General features: G+C 41.5%; 1 protein-coding gene and 1 long non-coding RNA gene across 3 annotated transcripts in view; one reads left to right on the top strand and one right to left on the bottom strand.

The window, feature by feature from the left end:
* Positions 1 to 21,275, bottom strand: part of LOC107052858 — a 97,376-nt gene that overhangs the window by 48,519 nt on the left and 27,582 nt on the right. For both annotated transcript variants that reach the window (XR_005858755.1, XR_005858754.1), the window contains one exon: positions 335 to 442. This is a non-coding gene — a long non-coding RNA (uncharacterized LOC107052858). The remainder of the gene's footprint in view (positions 1 to 334; positions 443 to 21,275) is intronic.
* ISM1 (isthmin 1) overlaps positions 1 to 21,275 on the top strand; it is a 40,866-nt gene that overhangs the window by 13,552 nt on the left and 6,039 nt on the right. Inside the window, exons 3-5 of the mRNA XM_015283525.4 lie at positions 7,409 to 7,645; positions 17,059 to 17,326; positions 20,559 to 20,702. Of these exons, the coding sequence (XP_015139011.2) occupies positions 7,409 to 7,645; positions 17,059 to 17,326; positions 20,559 to 20,702 (649 nt within the window). The remainder of the gene's footprint in view (positions 1 to 7,408; positions 7,646 to 17,058; positions 17,327 to 20,558; positions 20,703 to 21,275) is intronic.

Here is a 21,275-nt window from a genome sequence, read left to right as displayed (position 1 = left end):
GGCCTGCAAAGCCTGACCAAAAAGTTGTATACAAAATTATTAATACTCTGGATTTCCTTTGCTTTTGTGGTTTTGATTACAGCTTAAGGTGGATTTTCCCATTCTCCTGGAACTCTGTGTGTAAATTATGATACAGACTTGAAATGGTGACTTCAATTAAACTTAGCCATGACATAAATGGATTCTATTTAAAACTATGTTATGCTACTGATTTTGTGCAAGTATTTAATCAAGTCTAAAAGAATCGGTACTTTCAAGGTACTTATGAGTACTTTCAGTACTTTCAATTTTCATTTCAGCGTTACAGGTTATAGGAGTGAAATAGCTGGCTTACCCCTCAGTTGGGCATTCGCCTGTTCAGCTGCTCAATCAGTGAGTCCTGTATGGAGAGCTCCAGCCAAGCAGCGATTACAGGGGAGATCTTCAGGGTCACGAAGAACAGCTGAAAGTTTACAATCAATCAGTTTAGGCAACTGGAAATATCTGTTAACTACATGCAAGATTTGGCAGTGATCATTGGTCAAAGCCCAACACCATCTTAATTCTGTGTACTTAGCTGACCTGTGGAGGGCTGAGTATGTGCTGAAGAACAAAGCAACAGTGTGTACTCTGTTTGACAATTTGCTAAAGGTTTTTTTCCTGCAGACATCAAATTGCAATCACCACCAAATCCGTTTTATTATCAAAGTGTTTATACAAACTGACAGCTCTTCACTTCCAAGCTGAGCCATACTGTTGTGTTTTCCAGCTTAAGGAAAACATGAAATACAAGCAAACAGCAGAGCACAAAAAATAGCTGTGCTGTGAAATGTGTGTCCACAACATGTAGGAAGAATTTGCCAGATCTGAGTATAATATGGTTGGTTTTCTTCTTGAGCTCTGAGGAGAACACTGCCTGCCAGAGCAGTTCGGATCTGGCCCCGGTGTTTACTGATGCTGTGGAAGAGTGGTCTAGGACTTACTGGGCCTTGGAAGGGAAGGTGACCCCAGTACTACGCCCTGTGATCTCTGCAGTCATAACATAAGTCTGGGTCATGTGTTCAGTTCTCAAGACTTTCTGTGGAACTAAGGGCTAGAACTTTCTAGTGTAAAAAACTAAAATTGAAGAGCTGTGGTTCTGAGATGGATGTACCTATATGCTTTGAGTTGCTGTTCCTGCTATAAGCAGCTCCTGAGAGCTATCTCTGCATACGGCAGAAAATCAGCACTGGTACCTTGGGTTTACACCCCAACTTTGTACCTGCTCACAGGCTCTGCCCCAGCAGTGGCTGTGGGTCACCATGTCTCCTCTGAAGCTATGCTGTCCTAATAACAACACTGTTTCCTATTTTTTATGGAGACGGTATTGCTTCAGAAGCCATGCAACCTCTGAAGCTCACGCGTCCCGTAGCCATACCCTGTGGGATGCCTGTGTTTGGTAGTTTTAGCCCTTTAGTCACACACAGGGGCACTGCAAGTTAGAAAGAACAGGATACAATGTCATCATACTGTTTTTGCTGGACTAAACGCAGAGCTATTAAAAAAATAGACCCTGCTGAACAGGGCTATTTTTTTTAGCAACCGTAATCAGTGGATTTATCTTCCTTGTACACAATGTTTAAAACAGATGCTCTATTTTGCAGCCACTTCCTGAAAACAATTGTGCACATGCAAGCCTGTGTAGTCCATTTTAAATGATTTATGAAGAGTGATTATCTAAAAAGGGCTATTAATTACTGCATCAATTCATTTGTGGCTTTCTAAAGATAAGTAAGGTCCTTCACCACATTGATACATGTGAACACAAAAGCATGCTTCGATGAAAATGAGAGAAGCTGAGTGGCTGATGTGCCAAGCCTTCACTGACTTCTTCTGGTGGTGGCAGCTGTCTGTGACTCATTAGAATGAACGCAAGTCACACAGGAATTAAATATGAGCCTAAGTGGTCTGTCTGCTGTATAAGAAAGCCACAGCAGAACTAAGAACAGAACGTGGATCTACTGACTGCCTGGACTGTATGTGCCACTAATAACATAGCTGTGCATCTCTGCTTTTCAGCTGTTCACTACACTGTCTGCTTAGCCAGCACTGTCTTCACCCCTGTACCTGCTGGGCCTTGCACTGCTCATACTCATGATATACAAAATAAATAGATTCACATGTAAACACGACCCAGGCATTAGATCACCCAAGTTCATTACAGATCTCGGATCCGCAGAGGTGAAAGTCTCATGTAGTATCCCAGCATGTTTCTCGGCCTCCCCAGACGGGTTAATTTCAAAGTGATCATTTAGCACTAACCTGGGAACACACGACAGCCTTCAAAATCAAAACAATCTGTTTAGGCAGGTGGGAAATGAAACCCTCCCTAATGGCAATAATGATTTTCTGTGAAGGCCCCAGGCTTCATTTCGTCTCTGATAGCAATATAATCTTTTATAGCGTCTGTGAAGTTTCCTAATAAATAAACGTTCCTTGTTGCTAGTGGTTGAAGATGCTGTACAGGTGCATCATGAAAGTGCACTGACAGACTGTCGGGTTCCAATTCAAGACCTCTTGTCAAGATCATTTTACAGGATATTTCAAAGGAGTATACAAGAAATAAAAAAAGCAGTGCAGCAAGGATTTGGCAATAGATTCCCTCGCTGTCTGGGAGTTGTTAGGTTTATAAGCTGCATCAGTTTTCCCAAATTCTTTAAGTTCCATAATTAGCAGTGCTTGCAAATGTGCCCTCATCTTGGCAAGTGGGGAGGGAATGAAGGAAGGTGAGTATGAAGGAAGTAGGAGAGAAAGAGCAGCCCCTCCAGAGTGTTTTCCATAGCTCCAGTTGCTCCTCCCTTATTCTGCCTCAGTTGTTTTTCCAAATCTGGAAATTAAAATAAGGAAGAGAGGAGGGAGACGGATTCCTCACCTGATGAAAAAATGAAGAGAACTTCTTTTGTCCCCTAGCTGAGTATTTTTAGAAGTTCCCATTTCTGTTTAACTTTCTATGGGAAAGGGAAACGGTGTGTTTCCCTGCAGCTCACGTCTAACATGACAAAGGAAGAAAAAATAAGAAGGCAATGGACAGAGTTAAAATACCTCTTTGATTATCAAAAAGTTAAGCTGCGGTACCAGGTAGGAAATTCTTCCTGCCTGCAGTGCTGTACACTGGTGATGCCTTCTACCCTGCCACAGTGTAAGTCCCACCTGGATCACCAACATTTAGTTATACTCAAAAAAATCCCCATGAATTATTCTTCCCTTGTTTGTAGATAGACACAAATGCATTGATGTATGGGATTTTAAACCAGATCAGAGTGACTTCATCAAGTCTCACACCAGCTGGTGGCAGAGATGCGAAAACAGTGCTCTGGGTCTGTTTTTACTTTCTTGTACACCGCAACTCCTCCTTCACACTCCACCCTGTAGAGTTTCTGCCGTGAAGGAGACAACATCGCATTTTATCCCTGTACTATTTTTTCTAATATATTTTTACCATACTCTCCATTTGCCATCCCTTCGGAGCCCACACCAGTCAGACATGGGGTACTGAATTACTGCCTTCCCTTTTTCAGTGATGAGTATGGCAAGGTATGTTATTGTGTAATGCAAACAGCGTGGCAGACTCTCTCTCTAGGGTTTATTCATTGCCTTGTTGCACAGCTGTGAATAATGAGTTCCTGCCCTTCTGTACTGTCCACACAGAATACTCAGAAATCCTTAGCTGTTTTTGTACTAGGGACTTGCTGACCCCATGGTGACAGCAGAACTGTAGCTGACAGCAATCACGAGTAACTCCTTAAAAGTCATTTTAATGGAAAGTTATGAATAATCCTGCTAAATGAAGGGAAAAAAAAAAAGTAATTTATCTTAAAATATTTAGAGCAGATGCATCATTTGAGCAAGAAAGCAATGATGTGCCTGATTTAGAATTGTCATAACTTCAAAGAAACTGAGTCAGTAGTTCAGAATGAAGCGACATGGCTTCTAAAGCAAGGGAAGCAACTCTGCTTTTCCAAAAGCAATCGGAAATACAAATTGCATACACCTAAAAATAAATACTGTGAAGTAAAAACATGTGAAATAGCTTTTAGAAATAAGAAGGGAAGGATCTCCCTCCCCAGATTTTCACCAGTTAGCCTTGTAACACAAACACTGTTTTCTTCAGCAGTCACGCTGGCATTGTGGCGAGGACAGCCTTCTCCCTGCTGGGCCCTGGGAGATCCTTCGCCTGAGGTAAGGCAGGAAACCAGTGAGCCTGAGATCTGCTTGTCAGGTGCAGTACAAGCTCGCTTTTTATCCATGGCAGCCTCTGCTGTCTTTGTACTAAAAATACACATTTTTAGTAACACCGCACATCAGCTTAGACACAACACTAGGATTTACCTGTCTAAAACCAGACCGCCGGTTCATTTTAATAACTGAGAAAAAATGGTCTTTTCCTCCCGGTACTGTAAGCGGATGATAGCTGAACCTGCAGCCAGTGACAGAACATGAAGGAGCAGCACAAAGCTGCACCAGGGGAGGTTCAGACTGGACACGAGGAACAACTTCTTTACCACGAGGTGGTTAAACACCAGACCAGGCTGGTCTGGTGGCGGATGGCCCATGCCTGTCAGTGTCAAGAGGCATTTAGACAATGCCCTCAGTAATATGCTTCAACTTTTGGTTGGCCCTGTAGTGGTCAGGCAGTTGGACTCAGTGATCTCTGTAGTTCCCTTCCAGCTGAACCGTTCTGAATTTTTTTCTCACTGACACAGCCATTAGAAACGTATTACTAGTGTTGAACCAGGGTCTTCTTCTCATGTCCACCCTGACCATGCAGAGTGGTCCATCTTCCATCTCTCTGCAGCAGTCTTTGGTAAGGACAGTTACCGTATTCCCCCTCAATTTTCCTTTTTAATGTTCAATAACCCCAACTCAGTGAGCCTGTAATTAATGACAGCCCCTGCCCCAAGCAGCTTGGTATTGGGCCCGATCAGCCTGATGTCATTACTTCACCATGACAATTTTCTAACTAACTCCATGTGATATTCCATCTGTCTGACACTATTAAAATCTTTTTATATAGTCCATATTATTGTAGTTGCTGAGCTCCCTGCGAACATCACAGGGAGGGAGGGAAGTGCTGTTATCCCCACCAAGGCACAGACAGACCGTGACCTAACAAGATCACACATCGAGCCTTATCAGAGGATTAAATGTAGGTTTCTAAAGTCCTTGGCCAGCTCTCCAGCTGTATGGCATGGAAATGCACAGAATCAAGATGCTCCTGACTTTGCAAGCAAATAAGGAAAGCAGGAAACTCTATGTGAGAACTGCATTATTTTTTTAACAAAATCTCACTTTATTTTTAATAAAGGCAAGATTATGTGCATGACACCCCAGGAAAAAAAAAAGGAATTAAAAATACCACATTTTTTTGGTTCCTTTTTGAAGTAATGTAATACCAGTGCAGTTACTCCTTGTTGATCAGGCATAACTGACAAGCCATTTAATCCTCATGTGCCAAGCAGTTTGAAATTAAGTTCTGTTGGATAAATGTTAAGTTAAAGCTCAAGCGTATGGGTAAGAAACCTAAAGTTAACTAAGTGGCCATTGGTTTTCTTTCCCAGAGCTTGCTGTCATGTGATTTACTTTCTGCTTTATATTAAGTAAGGTGTGTACTAATGGATGGCCTACCAAAGACACGTCTTGCTTGGTCTGCAGTGGAAAGCAGAATTCCTGGTTTAGCTTCTGAACAATACAGTTCGGAGTACATAGACTAATCCATGCCTGTGAATGAATTTGGAATGAACTTTGTTCACCAGTGCTGTTGACAGATGAGTAATGGTCTTTTGGCACTTTCAGAGTGTAACCATTCTGATCATGAAAATACTACAGACAGTTCAGTACTACTAAATCTGGCTCTGCACTTCTTTACAAATGCAATGCAGTGAAGAGGAGAGAAGAGGAGAAATGCCTTTTACTTGAGATCTCAATTCATCCCAGATTAACTCTTAAATCTTGGTTTATTTTTAAATCCCTAGATACTTTTCCTGTAAATGTGCACAGATCTTATTGTAAAATCTCTTCAAAAGTCATTTTAGAACATTCTGTGCAAACAAACAGAAAATAAAGGAAAAGGCATAGGAACTGCTGCCTATTTGAGACCTTAACAAAAGGTATGTTAGCTTAATTTGAGCCAGAGGAGCTGGATGGAGATTGTGTTTAACCAGATATGCTGGCAAAAACATGGTAAGAAGAGCCAGAACCACATATGGCCACTCCACTTTAATTGTGCTTGTTTTAAAAGATATGTCTTTAACATTTACCCTACCCATGCTCACTGCCTCTTTATGAACTGAAAATAAAAGCTCCCCGGGCAGTCCTACCAAGACCTCAAACCTAAAATTTTTCAGCTGAGTCAAAAGCAAAACCTATGTTCAATCAGCCCCACACATCTTTTTGTAGCCTTAAGATTTGACTTGTCTCTTTTTTTTTTTTTTCCCCAAGTCCCCAGGCCAGTCCTAGCCCAGGGAGTGTTTTGATAGTGAATGTAGCTCCTTGGTGAGGTCAAAGGCAGTGACAGCAGTACTACTGGTTTGAAGGCAGCCTGCTGTAATAAACTACATAACCCAAAAGTACGCTCAGTAATAACAAAAGCATTAACCGCTGACCCACAGCTTGGTGAAATTCAATCCCACCATTAGGCAAACATGAAAATGAGATCCCAGAGGAAGAAAGGAAGGTTCAGATGTTCAAGACCAGAGAAATCGGGTGAGAAAGACAGACAGCTAGATGGAAGTTGTTGCAAACTAAGGAGAGAGAGAAGGAAGCTGCCAGTTCAACACAGTAAGATCCTTTAATGTCATGAATTTGAACTAAAACTTAGCAGTCAGTGTTTTCCAATTTGGAACAGAGCAAACTGAAATGCTTTGTAGTAAAGATATCCTACTATTTTAGGGACATAGAATCATTTGAGTGGGAAGGGACCTTTGAAGATCATCTAGTCTAACTCCTGTGCAATGAATGTGGACGTTTACAGCTAGATCAGGCTTAATCTGATATAACTTGATTTCACAGAGCTTGCTTCAGATCTTCATGTTTCCAGAATTGCCTTAAGTTAGATGCTTGTGTCAGTGTGTTGATGTCACTTGAAGGCTGGAATGTCCCAGGAACCTAATGGAACTAAGCACCCAAATCTGACTTAATTTTCTAATGTGTCATATAGTTACAGATCCACACCAGTGTAACTGAGTATATTTCAGTGAGAATCAGGGGTCAAAGTCATGAAACCTGAGAAAATACATCATAAATTCTGTGTATTTAAAAAACTAGCTGTGGGTCAGGATGCAGTAAGAACTTCTATCTGCACTCTGCAGCCATCATTAGCAGAAAGCTGGACGTGGGGGTACTGGCAGGACTGCACCTCAGTTGTTGTTATAGTGCATTGCTTTTTTCCCAGAACACGCTCACTGCAGATGACCATTCTCCTGAAGACAGCTTTACCCTGAACCCTGAGGACAGAAGAGAATACCCTGATCTCCAGGCTGCCCACCGGCCATTCCCTAAGCAACGATTCAGGCAGGAAAATGGGCATACATCCTTACAAAGAGATGGACCTAGATCTTTCCTTCTGGATCTCCCAAACTTCCCTGACCTGTCAAAAGCAGATCTCAACGGGCAGAATCCCAACATTCAGGTACAAATTTATGCTAACTTGTGATGTTTTATGAAGCTACATAAGATCATCTTACTGAACCAAGTGAGTTTCAGCTTGGCTTCTATGTCATGCAGTCAGAATACCCCTGCCTCTCTACGAAACAGAGATGGTATATACTCTTTGTCTTGAGTGAATGCACAGACTTCAATTTTTTCTAAATTTCTCTTTGGATATTGTTGATTGCAGAATGTAGGTATCAGTACAGACCTATCCACGATACTAAAGGCATCTTTGCTTTTGCATTTCAGAATATATTCTCTTCTTTGGTATTAAATAGGTATTTTCAATTCTGCTTTCAACTCTCCATTGTAAAAATTCATTTATAAACAGATTCTCTTTTGGTATGCTATTATAAAGTGCAACCATTCCCAAATGTTATAAGAGAATACATGTAGCAGAAATGCTACATCATGGCCTGCACCAGAGATGGAGCACCTGGTGGGAAGGCAGGACCAACCCAGGGAAGCTCACGTGTATGCAATGCACGTGAGTGACTGGAAGGGCTGGAGCCAGAATCCACCCCTTCCCAGACCTCATTTAAGGGCTGGCACTGGAGCTAAGGGTATCTTGCTAGAGATCCCTACCTACTAGAGGTCTTCTAAAGGTAAGCAGTTTTTCTTCCTTTGTTTATTTGGCTACTGCATTTGGGTGTTCTCATTTGCTATGGCCTAGGATTGTGCTGGTTCACTATTATTGCTGTACTTTCCATCATATTACAGCATTACAATAGGTCTTTAAGTTTCTTCTCAAAATGTGGTCCTCTGTATAGAACTAAGTCTGAGAGTCAATTTCTGCTGCAGCTGCCCATAAAAGAAAAACAGTCTGCAAGAAACTTTGTTATATGTTATTCCTCAAACTACTATTGGGTTTGGAATGGCCTCTTGCAAGCCATTTGCATCTTAAAACTTCAAGGCTTACAAAGAGGAAAAAATGAGTGATTTGTTTTTAATTCAGAACCTTAAAGCAAAATTGGCATTAATAAGAAGTCTTTTCTAACCAAAACAATAAATTGAAATGTTGTTCTGCCTAAGATGTGCTTGTAAAAACAATACGCTAATAGAACTAGTTTTCTGGTTAAATAAATTCCTGGCTTCTTGCAGTTCCCCAGCCCACAAAATTACCATCCTTTTGATATGTCTAAGAAGTACATACATAAAGATATAATAGACCTATTCGTGAGAGAACAAGCTGTCTCAAAGTCAACACTCCATTACTTCATAGATGGCTCGCAACATTAAGAAGTCTAACAGATTTGGATCAAGTGCAGGTCCAATACTTGACAGGCCAAGGTAGTAAACAAGTTCAACATGTGGTGCCTGTACACATCTTTCCAGAAAGCCGTAGGAAGGGAAGGTAGGGAAGCTATAGGGGCCCCAGATTGTGGGAGGAGGTAAATCAAGTAACATCACTGTCTGAACAGTATGTAAACCACGAAGGAGGACAGAAGGAAACAAAAAACCTTCTCTGATTCGTGACAGCATTTAATGATTAGGCTTAAGGAACAGATAAATGACTGGGGGACGGAAACATTTCCCTGGCTTGTCTTTACAGTAACTGCTTCTGCTATGACCTCTTTTTCCACCACCTGATGCTGGAAATGTGTCAGCCAACTAAGTCAGCAGTTTTGCTGGACTCTGAGAACTGGAAAACCTTGTCCTGTAGACTGGAAAACATTGAGCAACATTAATCCCAGAGCTCTTTCTTACACGTAAGGATCAACTCTTTCAGAAATAGGCTGCCTACGTTCTGCGTTATACTTAACTTATTCAGGTGCATAAGTAGGGATGTGCAAATCTTCCTTAAATTCCTAGTTGACAGTCCTGCAGCAGTTTAGGCCTTACAGAGATAAAAATCTCATTAATTCATTACAAAATCATTTGTAGAAATGACTTTGAAGAAATCTTATTTCTTTGCCTGAAGGTTGTAAAAGGTTGGTTTATTCTTTCATGGGGAGGGGGGGATAAAAGAAGAGTTACAGTGAATTCTTGCTTATTAAGTAATAACTTACTTATCTGAATGACAGTGATGACAATGATTAGCAATTTTCTCATCAGCTGTTTGGCAAATGAAAGCAAAATCAATACTCTCTTTTTGTTTGTTTTGCCCACTGGCTTTGGGGTTGGTGAGCTACAGTCCTAAGAGCATCCAGCTGCATGGACTTGTGACAGTCTGAGTGAAGTAGAAGGTCTCTAACTGTTTCCACCTGAATCATGAGGAGTTTATTCTACTGCTCATCTCAGACTTCTAGGTCAGGAGGCTGAGTACCCTAAGGATAACTTAGGATGTCTGACTACTGAAGACAGGTGTAAAGAATGCATTGAGACCCTCAGCCTTTTCCTTATCCTCAGTGGTCACATTCCCTGCTGCATCCAGTAAATGATGGAGATTCTCTTTAGCCCTCCTCTTACTGTTAATATATTTGTAAAAACACTTTTTGTTGTCCATAATCACAGTGGCCATGTTGAGTTCAAGCTGGGCTTTTGCCTTTCTAAATTTCTCCCTGCATATCCTAGCAACTTCCTTGTACTTTCCTTGAGTTGAGCCCGCAACCTTTTTTTCCCTTTTATTAGTGTAGGCCTGTGTGGACGAAAAATAACCTGGACATTTTAAAAACCTAATAAACAGATGTTAAGTTCAGCCCAAGAAAGCAGGTTTTGAAGAGAAAACTCCAGTGAGTTCTCTTTATGGCCATTCCTTCTCTGGTTTTCTGTGAGAATGTAACTGCTATATCATGCCCTAGTTATGTGCTCTTTTGGAGAGGAAGTAGTGGATTTCAGAACACCATTACAAGAATTCAGGAAAATACGTCCCCGGGCTACTACTGTATTTATCAGGTGATAATCAAATGTAAGTGTAGTGGACTGCCTTCCAGAAAAACCTCGGAAACAATAATTAGAGCCTGCAGTAAGGCAAATGCTATTTGACTCTTCTCATGCAAGACAAGTGTGACACTTAACTAGACTTTCTGTGGTGTTCTTGCCTTGTTAAATCTTGCATCATTTCAAGTGGAATTTTATGCTTCAGCATTGCTTGCACAGTAGTTGTTTTAGAGTAACTGTAGCAGCAGCTGTCAAGCACGGTCTGGTTGTTTGGTTTGGTGTATTAGATTTTCGTTTCAACTATTCTATCAGTGCCTGGGAGACTTCAGGAAGAGAAGGGGATTTAAAAAGTTGATCACATTTTTCTCTGGTTTTTTTTTTTTTTTTATGTCTCTTTCTCATAGATTGTCACTTGTTTGACATAAGCTAGCTGAGGGATGCCTATGCAGACCTTGTAAACGGGCAGAGTAAGACAGGATTATTCATAGTTCTAAGTAACAGAAGGAAGCCATACAGGGAATAAATAGAAACTTGCTTGCTTTTAATTTCTGATCAGCTTTTCCCTTCTCTTCTAATCAGCCTTTTACAGCCTCTCAGCTGTTCTCTGAGGCCTCGGGCGCTGTCTCACCTTCTTGGCTGTTCCTCTGTTTGGAACCTCAACATGTAGTTGAGATTTTGCTCATGTCCCTCCTTTGTACTCCTGGTTTGCCATGCTTGTGTAGGTGGTGCTGTCCTGCTACTTCGCTGCTTTTCTAGAAGTGATGAACACCACAACAAATGAGAAGAAAAGGAAAAACTCCCTATTGTTTGTCAGGCAGAGGGTTTCCATTGGTACTGGTCTTATAAAGAACTTGAATCCTGATGAAATGTCACAACCAGTATACCCGAAATACAACTGGGTGAGTTCCAGTTGTGACAGATGACAAGATAGGTTCTGAGCAGAAACAGAGTTAGGCTTTCTATCCTAAAAAAAATGTCAACGTGTCTTAGAAAGCATATGATTAAATTGGTTTTGATTAGTATTCTAGCTGCAAATTGTGGCATTGGAAATAATAGACAGGCAGAAGAAATTAACGCTGCCTGCTGGGGGAGGTGTTGCATGAGACTTGTGCGCTGTTTTTGTCAGTCATGCCACACTGATACTGCTTTGTTAGCTTTATTTATTCTCACAGAATCGTTTGAGTTGGAAGAGACCCTTAAGGGCCACCCAGTCCAACTCCACTGCAGTGAACAGTGACACCTACACTAGATCAGGTTGCTCAGAGCCCTGTACAGCCTGACCTTGAAGGTCTCCAAGAATGGGGCATCCACCACCTCTTTGGGCAACCTGCCTCACCACCCTTACTGTAGAAAACTTTTTTCTTATATCCGATTGAAATCTCCCATGTTCTTGTTTGAAACCATTTCCCCTTGTCCTATCACACAGACCTTGCTGTGACAGAAGAGCCTGTCCCCTTCTTTCTTATAGCCCCCCTTCAGATTATGAGAGGCCACTCTCAGGTCTCCTCAGAGCCTTCTCTTCTCCAGACTGAACAGCCTCAGCTCTCTCAGCTTGTCCTTGTAGGGAAGGTGTTCCTATTCTTTGATATCTACTCAGTTTCTACCCTCTCTTAATAAAAAATAAAAAAAATAATAATTATTTAAAAACCCTACACAGTACCAGCCACTCTAGGAACATACAGAATACAGAGAAACAAGGCTGTATGATCTGCTTTTTAAAAAAATAGCTATGGAGTTCAACTCTTCTCTAGGTTCATCGATACACATTCCTCTCACCTCTATTCATATCACACAGCTTTTAACACAATTTATTAGATTTATTTTTTAGAGAAACTTTATATTTTTCTGAAGCTGCTAGTTTCACTGCAGTGGAAAGCAACACCTTAATATCATCACAGAAGATTCAGCAGTACCTGTGGCACTGAGCTCTAACCAGCATGTCCCACCTCTAATCTAGCTCAGTAAGGACGAGAGGGCTACGGTAGCACTGAGTTCTTGTAATGCCTTTATGGTTTGATTCTTTGAGAGAGCAGCACCACAGTTGTCCCTATCATTAAATTAAAACCCAGAAAAGCGGAGAGTGCACGTTCCTGTTCTTGTTCCTTGAGCTGGGTCTGTACCATGAAGAACTCCCTGCTCCAAAGACCATCTGCCTGGTCAGTCTATCTGCTTTGCTGCACTCACTGCAGCAGCAGAAGCATAGAGTAGCCATGTCAGGAGCTAAGATAGTCCTCTTAGCAACCTGGAAGGATGAGTCTTGGCAGAGCAGGATGCTGGAAAGCCATGGTTAACAGCTTCCAATAGCGGAGCTGTGACCTCTGCAGTGATTTACTGTCATAGGGTAAGAGCTTGCCAGAAAGTGCAAAATTCAGACCAGCACTTGGGACCAGAACTTGAATTGAAGGATTCAGATAGGTCCATCAGAACAAAAATTTCAGGATTTGAGTCATGTTGTCTTCATTGCTCCAAGCAAACTTTAATACCCTTTATTTTCATCTAGTGAGTTCAGAAAACTGTTCTAAGTGAGCTGTCGTGACATTACCGAAAACTACAGAAGTAATTTTTCATCACTACAGGCATCATTTTAGCTAACTGTCATGCGGTGAAAACCTAAATTTATCATTTCAGTACCTTATAGTTAACCAATTCTGTTCTGCTGTTAGAGTATCTACCTTGTTGACTTGCACATATCCATCTCTACAGAATAACAAGTTCTGCACTGAAAATTTGCATCAGTTTCATGAAGGAAACAGTAGAAATGTCCCAGAACCCACCGCTTGCACAATACTGCAAGTGTACTTCTTCCTGTAACATAATCTTCCAGTTGCTTAGGGCAATGTTTACACCATTAAAGTGAATTCAGAAACATTGTCTCAGTAAACAGGACAAAGTACTTAGAACTTTTTGTGCACTCCAGCAAGTGGGGATAATATTTATCTTCTGTATACTTTTGGCCAGGAGAGAATTGGATGTTGGTGTCTTGAGACATCTGTGCTTGATACATTTATTTCATTAGAAATTCATTGCAAATCTGTTGTTTTAATGTACCTATGCCAATTGTTTTTAACAATTTTTAGAGGAACATCCTTATTTATAGCTCAAACAACCATAAAAGAAATGGCTTCACTTTAGGGTTGAATACTTCTGGAGATGATTGTGGATTTCTACAAGAACCATGTTACCACAGACATTTTGGGAAGCATGACAAAAAAATAAATAATCATCTTTGCAGTTTTGATAATCTCTGGAAGAAGAAAACAGGGAAAATGAAGTCTTTAAAACAGTCTTCGTGATAAAAATACTAAACAAGGTCTGTTTCTTAGTTTTTGAGAGAACATGTTTTCGTTGGAATCGTTTCACAACGGGAAAGCTTTTCCAGAGCTGTCTTAACTGCCCCCTTTTTAATGACTATAGTTCTGGATCTGATTTCTTCTTTTTTTTTTTTTTTTTTTTCTCCACTTTTTTATTAAAAAAAAAAAAAAAAACACCAACACAAAACTGTATAGAAACCAACTGAAGGATATGTATTTGCCTATCATATATATGTATATGCATAGCTGTAGGCTAATGTTTTTAAGGTTAACTGTAAGTATTGGAAGAATTCAGTGAATGCTATGTCTTCAAAATTGTACATTGGTCAAGCAATTGCTTCCCTATCCCAAAGAAGCAGCCACTTCTCACACCTCTGTCCCAGCCCTCGGGTCATTTCTTGGAGGCACTCTGCCATTATTTGCTGATTTCCTCCCTGCCTCTGGGGGGAGGAACTCTGCCTTAGAGTTTACTGGGAATGGGCAGAGCACAGATGAGTCCCTGAAAACAAACAGGACTAGACCCTACTGAAACATCTTTCTTGCCAAGATGGGCAGGTCAGACAATCCCAAGACTTGTAGAACTTCTTTCACTCTATGGTTTTAAAGTTGCAAACAAACAGCTTTGTAATCAAAGCTTATGAAGGAGAAATACTAGTGTTTGTCAGACTGCCACGCTGGATTTAGATTTTATGTTCACTGATTCAATAGCCTATTAAAAACCTTGCTTATGCTGAGGTGGATTTCTCTTGACCTCTCTTTTCCTTAGACCTCTCTCTTTGGGATAAAGGAATTATTGATCATCTCAGGCCATAACTTCTTATCTAGTTCACGGGTGACAAAGCATCATAGTCCTGCAGGGTCAGTTACATCATGCAAGAGGAAAAGTGACAAAGTGCAGGGACTCCTTCTCCCCTGCCCAGGTATCACTAAAAAGAAGCACCATTTGTTTGCACATACTCTATGCCTCCCCAAGGCTCTGAGTCACCCCAATGGGGTGTTGTTCCCAGTTTGTTCCTCATTAGCTAGCTCTAAGCCATAGAGTAAGGACTTAGAGCTTGCAGTGGCACAGTCAAATTCCCCACACCTTGTGTTCCGGGAAACTCATTTTAAAGGCCTTTTTAATAAACCTGTTTTGTAGTACACACAGACTGATTGCAGACATGTCTTCAAAATAAATTGGTGGCAGTGCTGTTGAAGGTCTGATGAGGTCTTTTGAGCCTGAAATTCACCTGCCTATCTTCCTCGATGTAACACATAGCCCAACAGAAGCCCCTGTGTCTCTACAAACCATCATCTGCTTAAACTGACTTGGAATCCTAAATAAGTGTCTTAAATCCAAATCCTTTTGGTTGCAGTCACATAACTGCAGTTTAGTAAAGCAAATGGAATGATTGTCAAGTGCTCCTTTTTTAAAAAAAAAAAAAAAAAAAAGTTTTTTTTTCTATTTGCTGAGTCATTGCTTACAAAGTTTATGTGGTCTTAAAAATATTTGTTACCAGAGTAAGTACTAGAGTCATACTAATTTTCACATGGTCAGTACTAAAGCCCTCTGCCTGGGTAGCTGTGCAGTGTTACCCACTCAGTAACATCATTTATTTTCACTTATTGTGAAAACTGTTTTGCTTGGGTCAATGCAACAGTTTTGAACCCCTGAACTAACCCTGTTGTTTTCAGACTTATGAAATCCATTTTAATTCTTGGTCTGTAGAAACTGAGGTTAATGAAGTAATCACTCTGATTCCACATTTAGTCTGGAAGTAAAATATCTCTTGTGTAAAGATGCTGTTAGGCTGACAACTGCACTTTCCATCGCTCTTGCTCTTTCTCCCAGTGCCATTTCATGCTAGCCTCAAAGTTGTTCTTTTTCAATGGCTATCTGTCTATGGTCAAAGGCAAAGCATTGAACTGATTCAAAATTTCCTTTCTGCAGATAGGATGGATGCATAGGCATTGCCTTGTCTGTGTAGTTGCGCCTGCTGCTACTAAACTATGGCAGTGATTCTTTGGTTTGCTGCCTTCATTAGATTCCTCTGTAGAGCAATCACAGGTAACTGTAGAAACTTTCTCTTGAATGGGTCTTGTGACTTCTTTAAACATAATTATACATTTTCCTGTTCTTAAATAACCCAGTTTTCCTGGAGTACTATCTTGAAAGATTGTTTTTTAAATTTATAGAACATGAAGAATACATTATAAGTATATCTGATCTCGCTTCTGTACTATGCTTAGCCAGTCCAATGTAATCACTGAACCACACCAGCATGAAGCATCAGAGCATTTCATGATTTATCTGTGGTCGTGATATGCTTGAGTCATAGAGCCAAGGTTTCTGATGGCTAGTTCCTATTTCTACCTAAATAGCCACCTATACACACACAATATTTATCCAAGAGTTATGTAATTACACATTGTTCAGCCTAAGTAATCAAGGGCTCTCCCTGTGCAGCATTATATTTGCATTCTTGATGCCTGTGAGCAAATGGGGCAGCAAACTTTGAATCTTGGCTCTGGGTTCTGCAGAAGCCATGAATGGATCATACAGCATTACCCTCTGCAGCACAGAAGGAGGACCTGCTTCAGGTGCCATAGCAGCAAGTGACTTACGTAGCAGTGCCTGAAAGAGCTGCTAGCTCTCAGCCCCACGGTGTGGTTTCACCTGGCAGGGCATGATGGAAACGTGGTGCTGCAAGGTGGGCAGTGCAAGAGGCGAGGCTGAGCTGCTGCTACAGGGCAAGGCAGATGCAAACCTGCATTGACCCAATGCAAACTGTGGGCTCTATCCTCCACCTTCACACCCATGGACTTCCTTAGGCCTCTGCTAAGTCAGTCTAAGCTCTCAGAACAGGCTCTGCATGCTGGCATGTTTTGTGCTTGCTTCAAATTCAGCCCCAGTGTATTTAGAGGAAAAGATACGATTTTCCTTTTCCTGGTCATAAACATCCAGATTTTAACATATTTTCCTCATAAGGCAGAAATTTCTGCTGCAAAGGTTTTAGGCACAGCATGGGTTATTATTTTGCGTGGTATTTTTCTTAGCCTTTGTTCCAAGGTCTGATTCAGCAGAGGTAGCAGAAGGAATCACTCAGCCTCTGCATATCTCTGCCCTCAGTAATCCACATATGGTTTACAACATGCTAACCCTATGGTATTACACAGTCCCCTTGCGAGGCAACATCGGTCATTTGCCTGTGCTGTATAGAAAGTCTCCCCATGACTAGGAGGTGACAGTGACAGGCAGTCTGCTCTGTTTTGAATCCCATAGGTTACCATTGAAGTGGTGGATGGCCCCGACACAGAGACCGACAAGGACCTTCAGAAAGAGAGCAGCAAGTCTAGCTGGCCAGTCTCATCACCTGACTGGAGAAACTGGTGGCAGAGGTCCTCCACCTTGACTCGCATGAGCAGCGGTGACCAGGACTACAAGTATGACAGCACTACTGAGGACAGCAACTTCCTGAACCCTCTTGGTGGGTGGGATGGTCATGCACCCAGTCACCGGACATTTGAGTCCAAGGAGCAGCCAGAGTATGGTAAGTTTGTGTTCCAGGCCTCTTATGGGCACCTTGGGATTGTAAAATGAGTTTGGGGGAAATGAGAATGGTGAGACATTGCTGAAAGTAGGCCAAACAAAATAGGATTTTTCAACATGTGGCTTTTGTTCATCAGCTTTTAAATACAAATCTGTGCAGATGCACAAGCTGTACTGTGGTAGCTACATTCCACTAGCAAGTCTATAATCTTGAAAATCATACCAGTTATCCCATAAGAGGGTCTTTTTTTAGTCCTAAGTGTACTTTTTTTAAAAGCAAAGGAAACAAGGTTTTGTATTTATTTTTAGAGTAAGGATAAGTACAAATTTAGAATCATGCAGTGGTTTGGGAACTAAAATATAATTATTGGATAAATAAGCAAGATCTAAAACGTGGTAGTGTTTGGTGGACACATAAATAAGATGAATTATGTTGGTGCATGTGTGGGGAGTGGCATATGCAGCAGGAACATTGTGTATTTGCGTGTGTAGTTCTCTTCCAGATGTGTCACGATGAAAACAATTGTTTTCAGCTTGTTGCGTGAAGTAGTTGCAGAAACTAGAATCAGAGCAGAGCTACATTTGCACATTGCCCTACTAGGGTATATCTATCCCCATGGGAAAGACACAAGGCAGGTGAATTAATATGTGCCCTTCAGGAGCCACAGGTAGATCAAAGCCTCTCTGTTTTATGATAATAAATAAATAGAGCAGGATTTCAAAGCCAGAGTATTTGTGGCAGTTGTTTTGCACCAGCTAGATACTGCAGAGTGGCTGTTATGCATTGTTTTGGTCTTAACTTTTCCCTGTTTATGTCCTAGAGCCTTAACGCTGGAGAGAGCCTTTTCAGAGAATGGTGTATTTAAATGTATACATATGTATTAAATTTTTGTGGCCAGAAGATTAAAGCCTATCCCTTCTTTTTGCACCTGTGCTTAGTTGTGGCCACACTTATTGCCAGGAACTCAGATATTAGGTGGCTATTATTTTAGGCAAAATAAAATTGCTCTCACAAGTAATTGTGGTAGAATTAATACAAACTATATATATATATTAAAAATAGGGAGAAGAGGTTGAGATCCAGGAGAAAATTCAACCTAGTATGTTTAATAGTAGCTAGATACTATGTGCTTTTTAATGCAGTATAAAGATGAGGTAGGCAGGCCTGCAAATTATCCTAGAGTCTTTACCATACACCAAAGCACCTTACTAATTGCAAGAAACTCTTGGCCTTCTGACTAATGTAAAATGTTGTGTGCTTCTGGCCTGTACCAGGAGGATGTTGTAGCAGATCGTGTCTGCAGGGGGCTTCTATGCTATTTCCAGCCATCTTACTGTTCACGTGTTTCACCTTCCTAACTGCTTTATCTTGTCCTTGCTGAAAAGTACCTGACAGTGCCCATCTATCCCAGGCTTCCTGGGCTGGGCTCTTTCAGAAGTATCATAGAATCACAGAATGGTTTGGTTTGGAAGAGATTATCCAGTTCCAGCCCCCTGCCATGGGCAGGGGTGCCACCCACTTGATCAGGCTGCCTGGGGCCCCATCCAGCCTAGCCTTAAACACCTCCAGGGATGGGTGGTGTTTAAGGCATCCATCACAACTGATGGATGGCCATCACACCTGGTCATCCTCACTCTTTCTCAACAGCCATATGGAGGAAAAAAAAAAATCAGAGTCAGAAAAAGACTGGAAAGGAGAACAGGGTTAGTGAGAGAGAGCAGATCTGAAAAGGTCTTGTGCCTATTCAGATTGCTGTAGTGCCCTCCTGTTGGCAGATCCCAGAATCAGGTGTAATTGCACACAGTACTGCAGGAATCATCATTCTGCGGACACTTGATGCAAATGGGGCAGTTTCTCAGGCAGCAGCAGCGTAAGGGAGGAAAAGCACATAAGGTCCCTGCTACAAGGAACTCACATCTAGGCAGCTTGCTATGAGTGAGATATATAACCTTTGCATACTCCTGGCAATAAATGTTTAATAGCGCCCTACAGACTTGCCGTCAGTCATTACATATGGTACAAATCAAGTAATGTGTTCTACTAACCAGCTCAGGAAGTCCACAGACAGCATGGTAGTGAGGGGGAAGTGGGAATTGTGTGTAGCAAGGCGACCTTTTCAGACAGAGATCTGTTCCTGCATCTTGCCAGTGCCTATGTGGTCAGCCTGTAGCTATAGAGCAGGGCTCTCTCTGAGCCACTGAACTCACATTTGCTTTGCTACTGCTGAGTGTAGCCCAAATGAGCAAAGCTACAAGCTGCCATCACAGGGTCAGTTGAACACATGTAGACTACAGAGAACATGATTAAGCCAGGAGTTTGTAGCGAGACAAAGCTCAGTGGGTGAGGCTGAAAGGCAGGAGGCCAATGAGACTGGAAGTGAACTGGGGTTGGTTCATGGGCTCCACCTGCTGCCCTTCACAAGGTGGGATGTGCAACAGATAATCCAGTATACCTAAGAGACTGGATCTAAGGTGTTTAGATACTTAACGGTGGCACCAAATCTCAGTGGTGCAGACTTGGTACTGTTTATCTTGGTTGTTTACTAGAAGACAATAACCTCATGTTTCCACTGCAGAAGACTCCTCCTACTTACTTAGGAATCAGATTTGGTGTTATTTAATAATTTGTGTGGACCAGTACAAATTGCATGTTGTTCTTGGTGCCAGATGACTTTGTAGATCCCTACATTCATGGCAGTATTCTGGTAATATCTGTTTCCTGTTTGAGGGGCAGAAGAAAAAAATATTCAGTTTTCAGACATGACCCTCAGCCTCTCACAGTCCAACATTCATGCAGTGCCAAAAGTTAATTAGGTAAGTATTGTTGTGCTATTGCTGTGTGTTTTGAAGAGAAGAAAAATGAAATGCAATTTATCATCTAGTATTAGTTTGTGATCAGAAAACATGTTCCTATATGCCGGGAAATTATGTGAGTAGACGTGTACTGTTAGTCCATGACCCAGCTTTGCAGCTGAGGAGTCTCAGTTGCCAAAAGGTCAAAAGAGAAAGGAAATATTTTTTCAAATAATGCTGCATGCATTTCCCTGAGGAGCATCAAGTGTGAAAACCATTTAAACAGCAGGCTTATGCCTGGCACTTAGCCCGAGCTTCAGGTAGAGACATCTGGATTCCATTCCTGTTTTGCCTTCTTAATAAAAAACACTACACACAGTAGCTTTGGGTAGTAGGAGTTTTGTTTCTTCATTTCCTTCCTCATCTTTGTTTTTATACAGACTACATTGATGGTGAGGGAGACTGGAGCCCATGGTCCCTTTGTAGCGTCACCTGTGGAAGCGGCAGTCAGAAGCGGACGAGGTCCTGTGGGTATGCCTGTACTGCCACCGAGTCACGGACCTGCGACAGGCCAAACTGCCCAGGTTTGGTTGTGCTAGCAGAAGGGCAATGGGGAGAGGTGGCCATGGGAGGGGGAGAAGAGCCCTACTGCGCATAAAGCCAAGGAAGGGTCTTTATGTTGGGTCTTTGGCTAGGTAGGAGTTTTGCTGGGAAGAGAGATGTTGATTCTCAAGGGCATTTATGAAATGGCAGGTTCTTTGCTAGTAATAATATGTTTCCAGATGCAGTTTACCATCCCCTGAGACTTCAAAGACAAATACAGGCTTTTTTTTTTTTTATTACGGCAGTCATTTTTGTGCACAGTATGTTTTGTATTCCAAAGGGTGTAATCTACTCTCATGTAACAAATTTGTGTTAATTTTAGGATTTCAAAACAGCTGTGCTATTGCCTCAGTGAGCCCATATTTTGCTATGCAGTGAGTGGACATGCCTATGCTTCGAACAAATAGCTCCCCCCACTTATATGGTTTTTAAGATGAGCGCCTAACATATGCAGTTACTGTAAGACACTGAATCTATGTATTAGTATGAAGGAAAAAAAAAAAACCTTAAATACCCGTTCATGTCTTACTCAAGAGATTTTGTTATTGTTAGGA

This window comes from Gallus gallus, chromosome 3 (genome assembly GCF_016699485.2).
Source record: "Gallus gallus isolate bGalGal1 chromosome 3, bGalGal1.mat.broiler.GRCg7b, whole genome shotgun sequence".
In the NCBI taxonomy this organism is placed as follows: domain Eukaryota; kingdom Metazoa; phylum Chordata; class Aves; order Galliformes; family Phasianidae; genus Gallus; species Gallus gallus.
The sequence above is the reverse complement of the archived record's forward strand: the minus strand, read 5'-3'. Positions and strand labels throughout refer to the sequence as shown.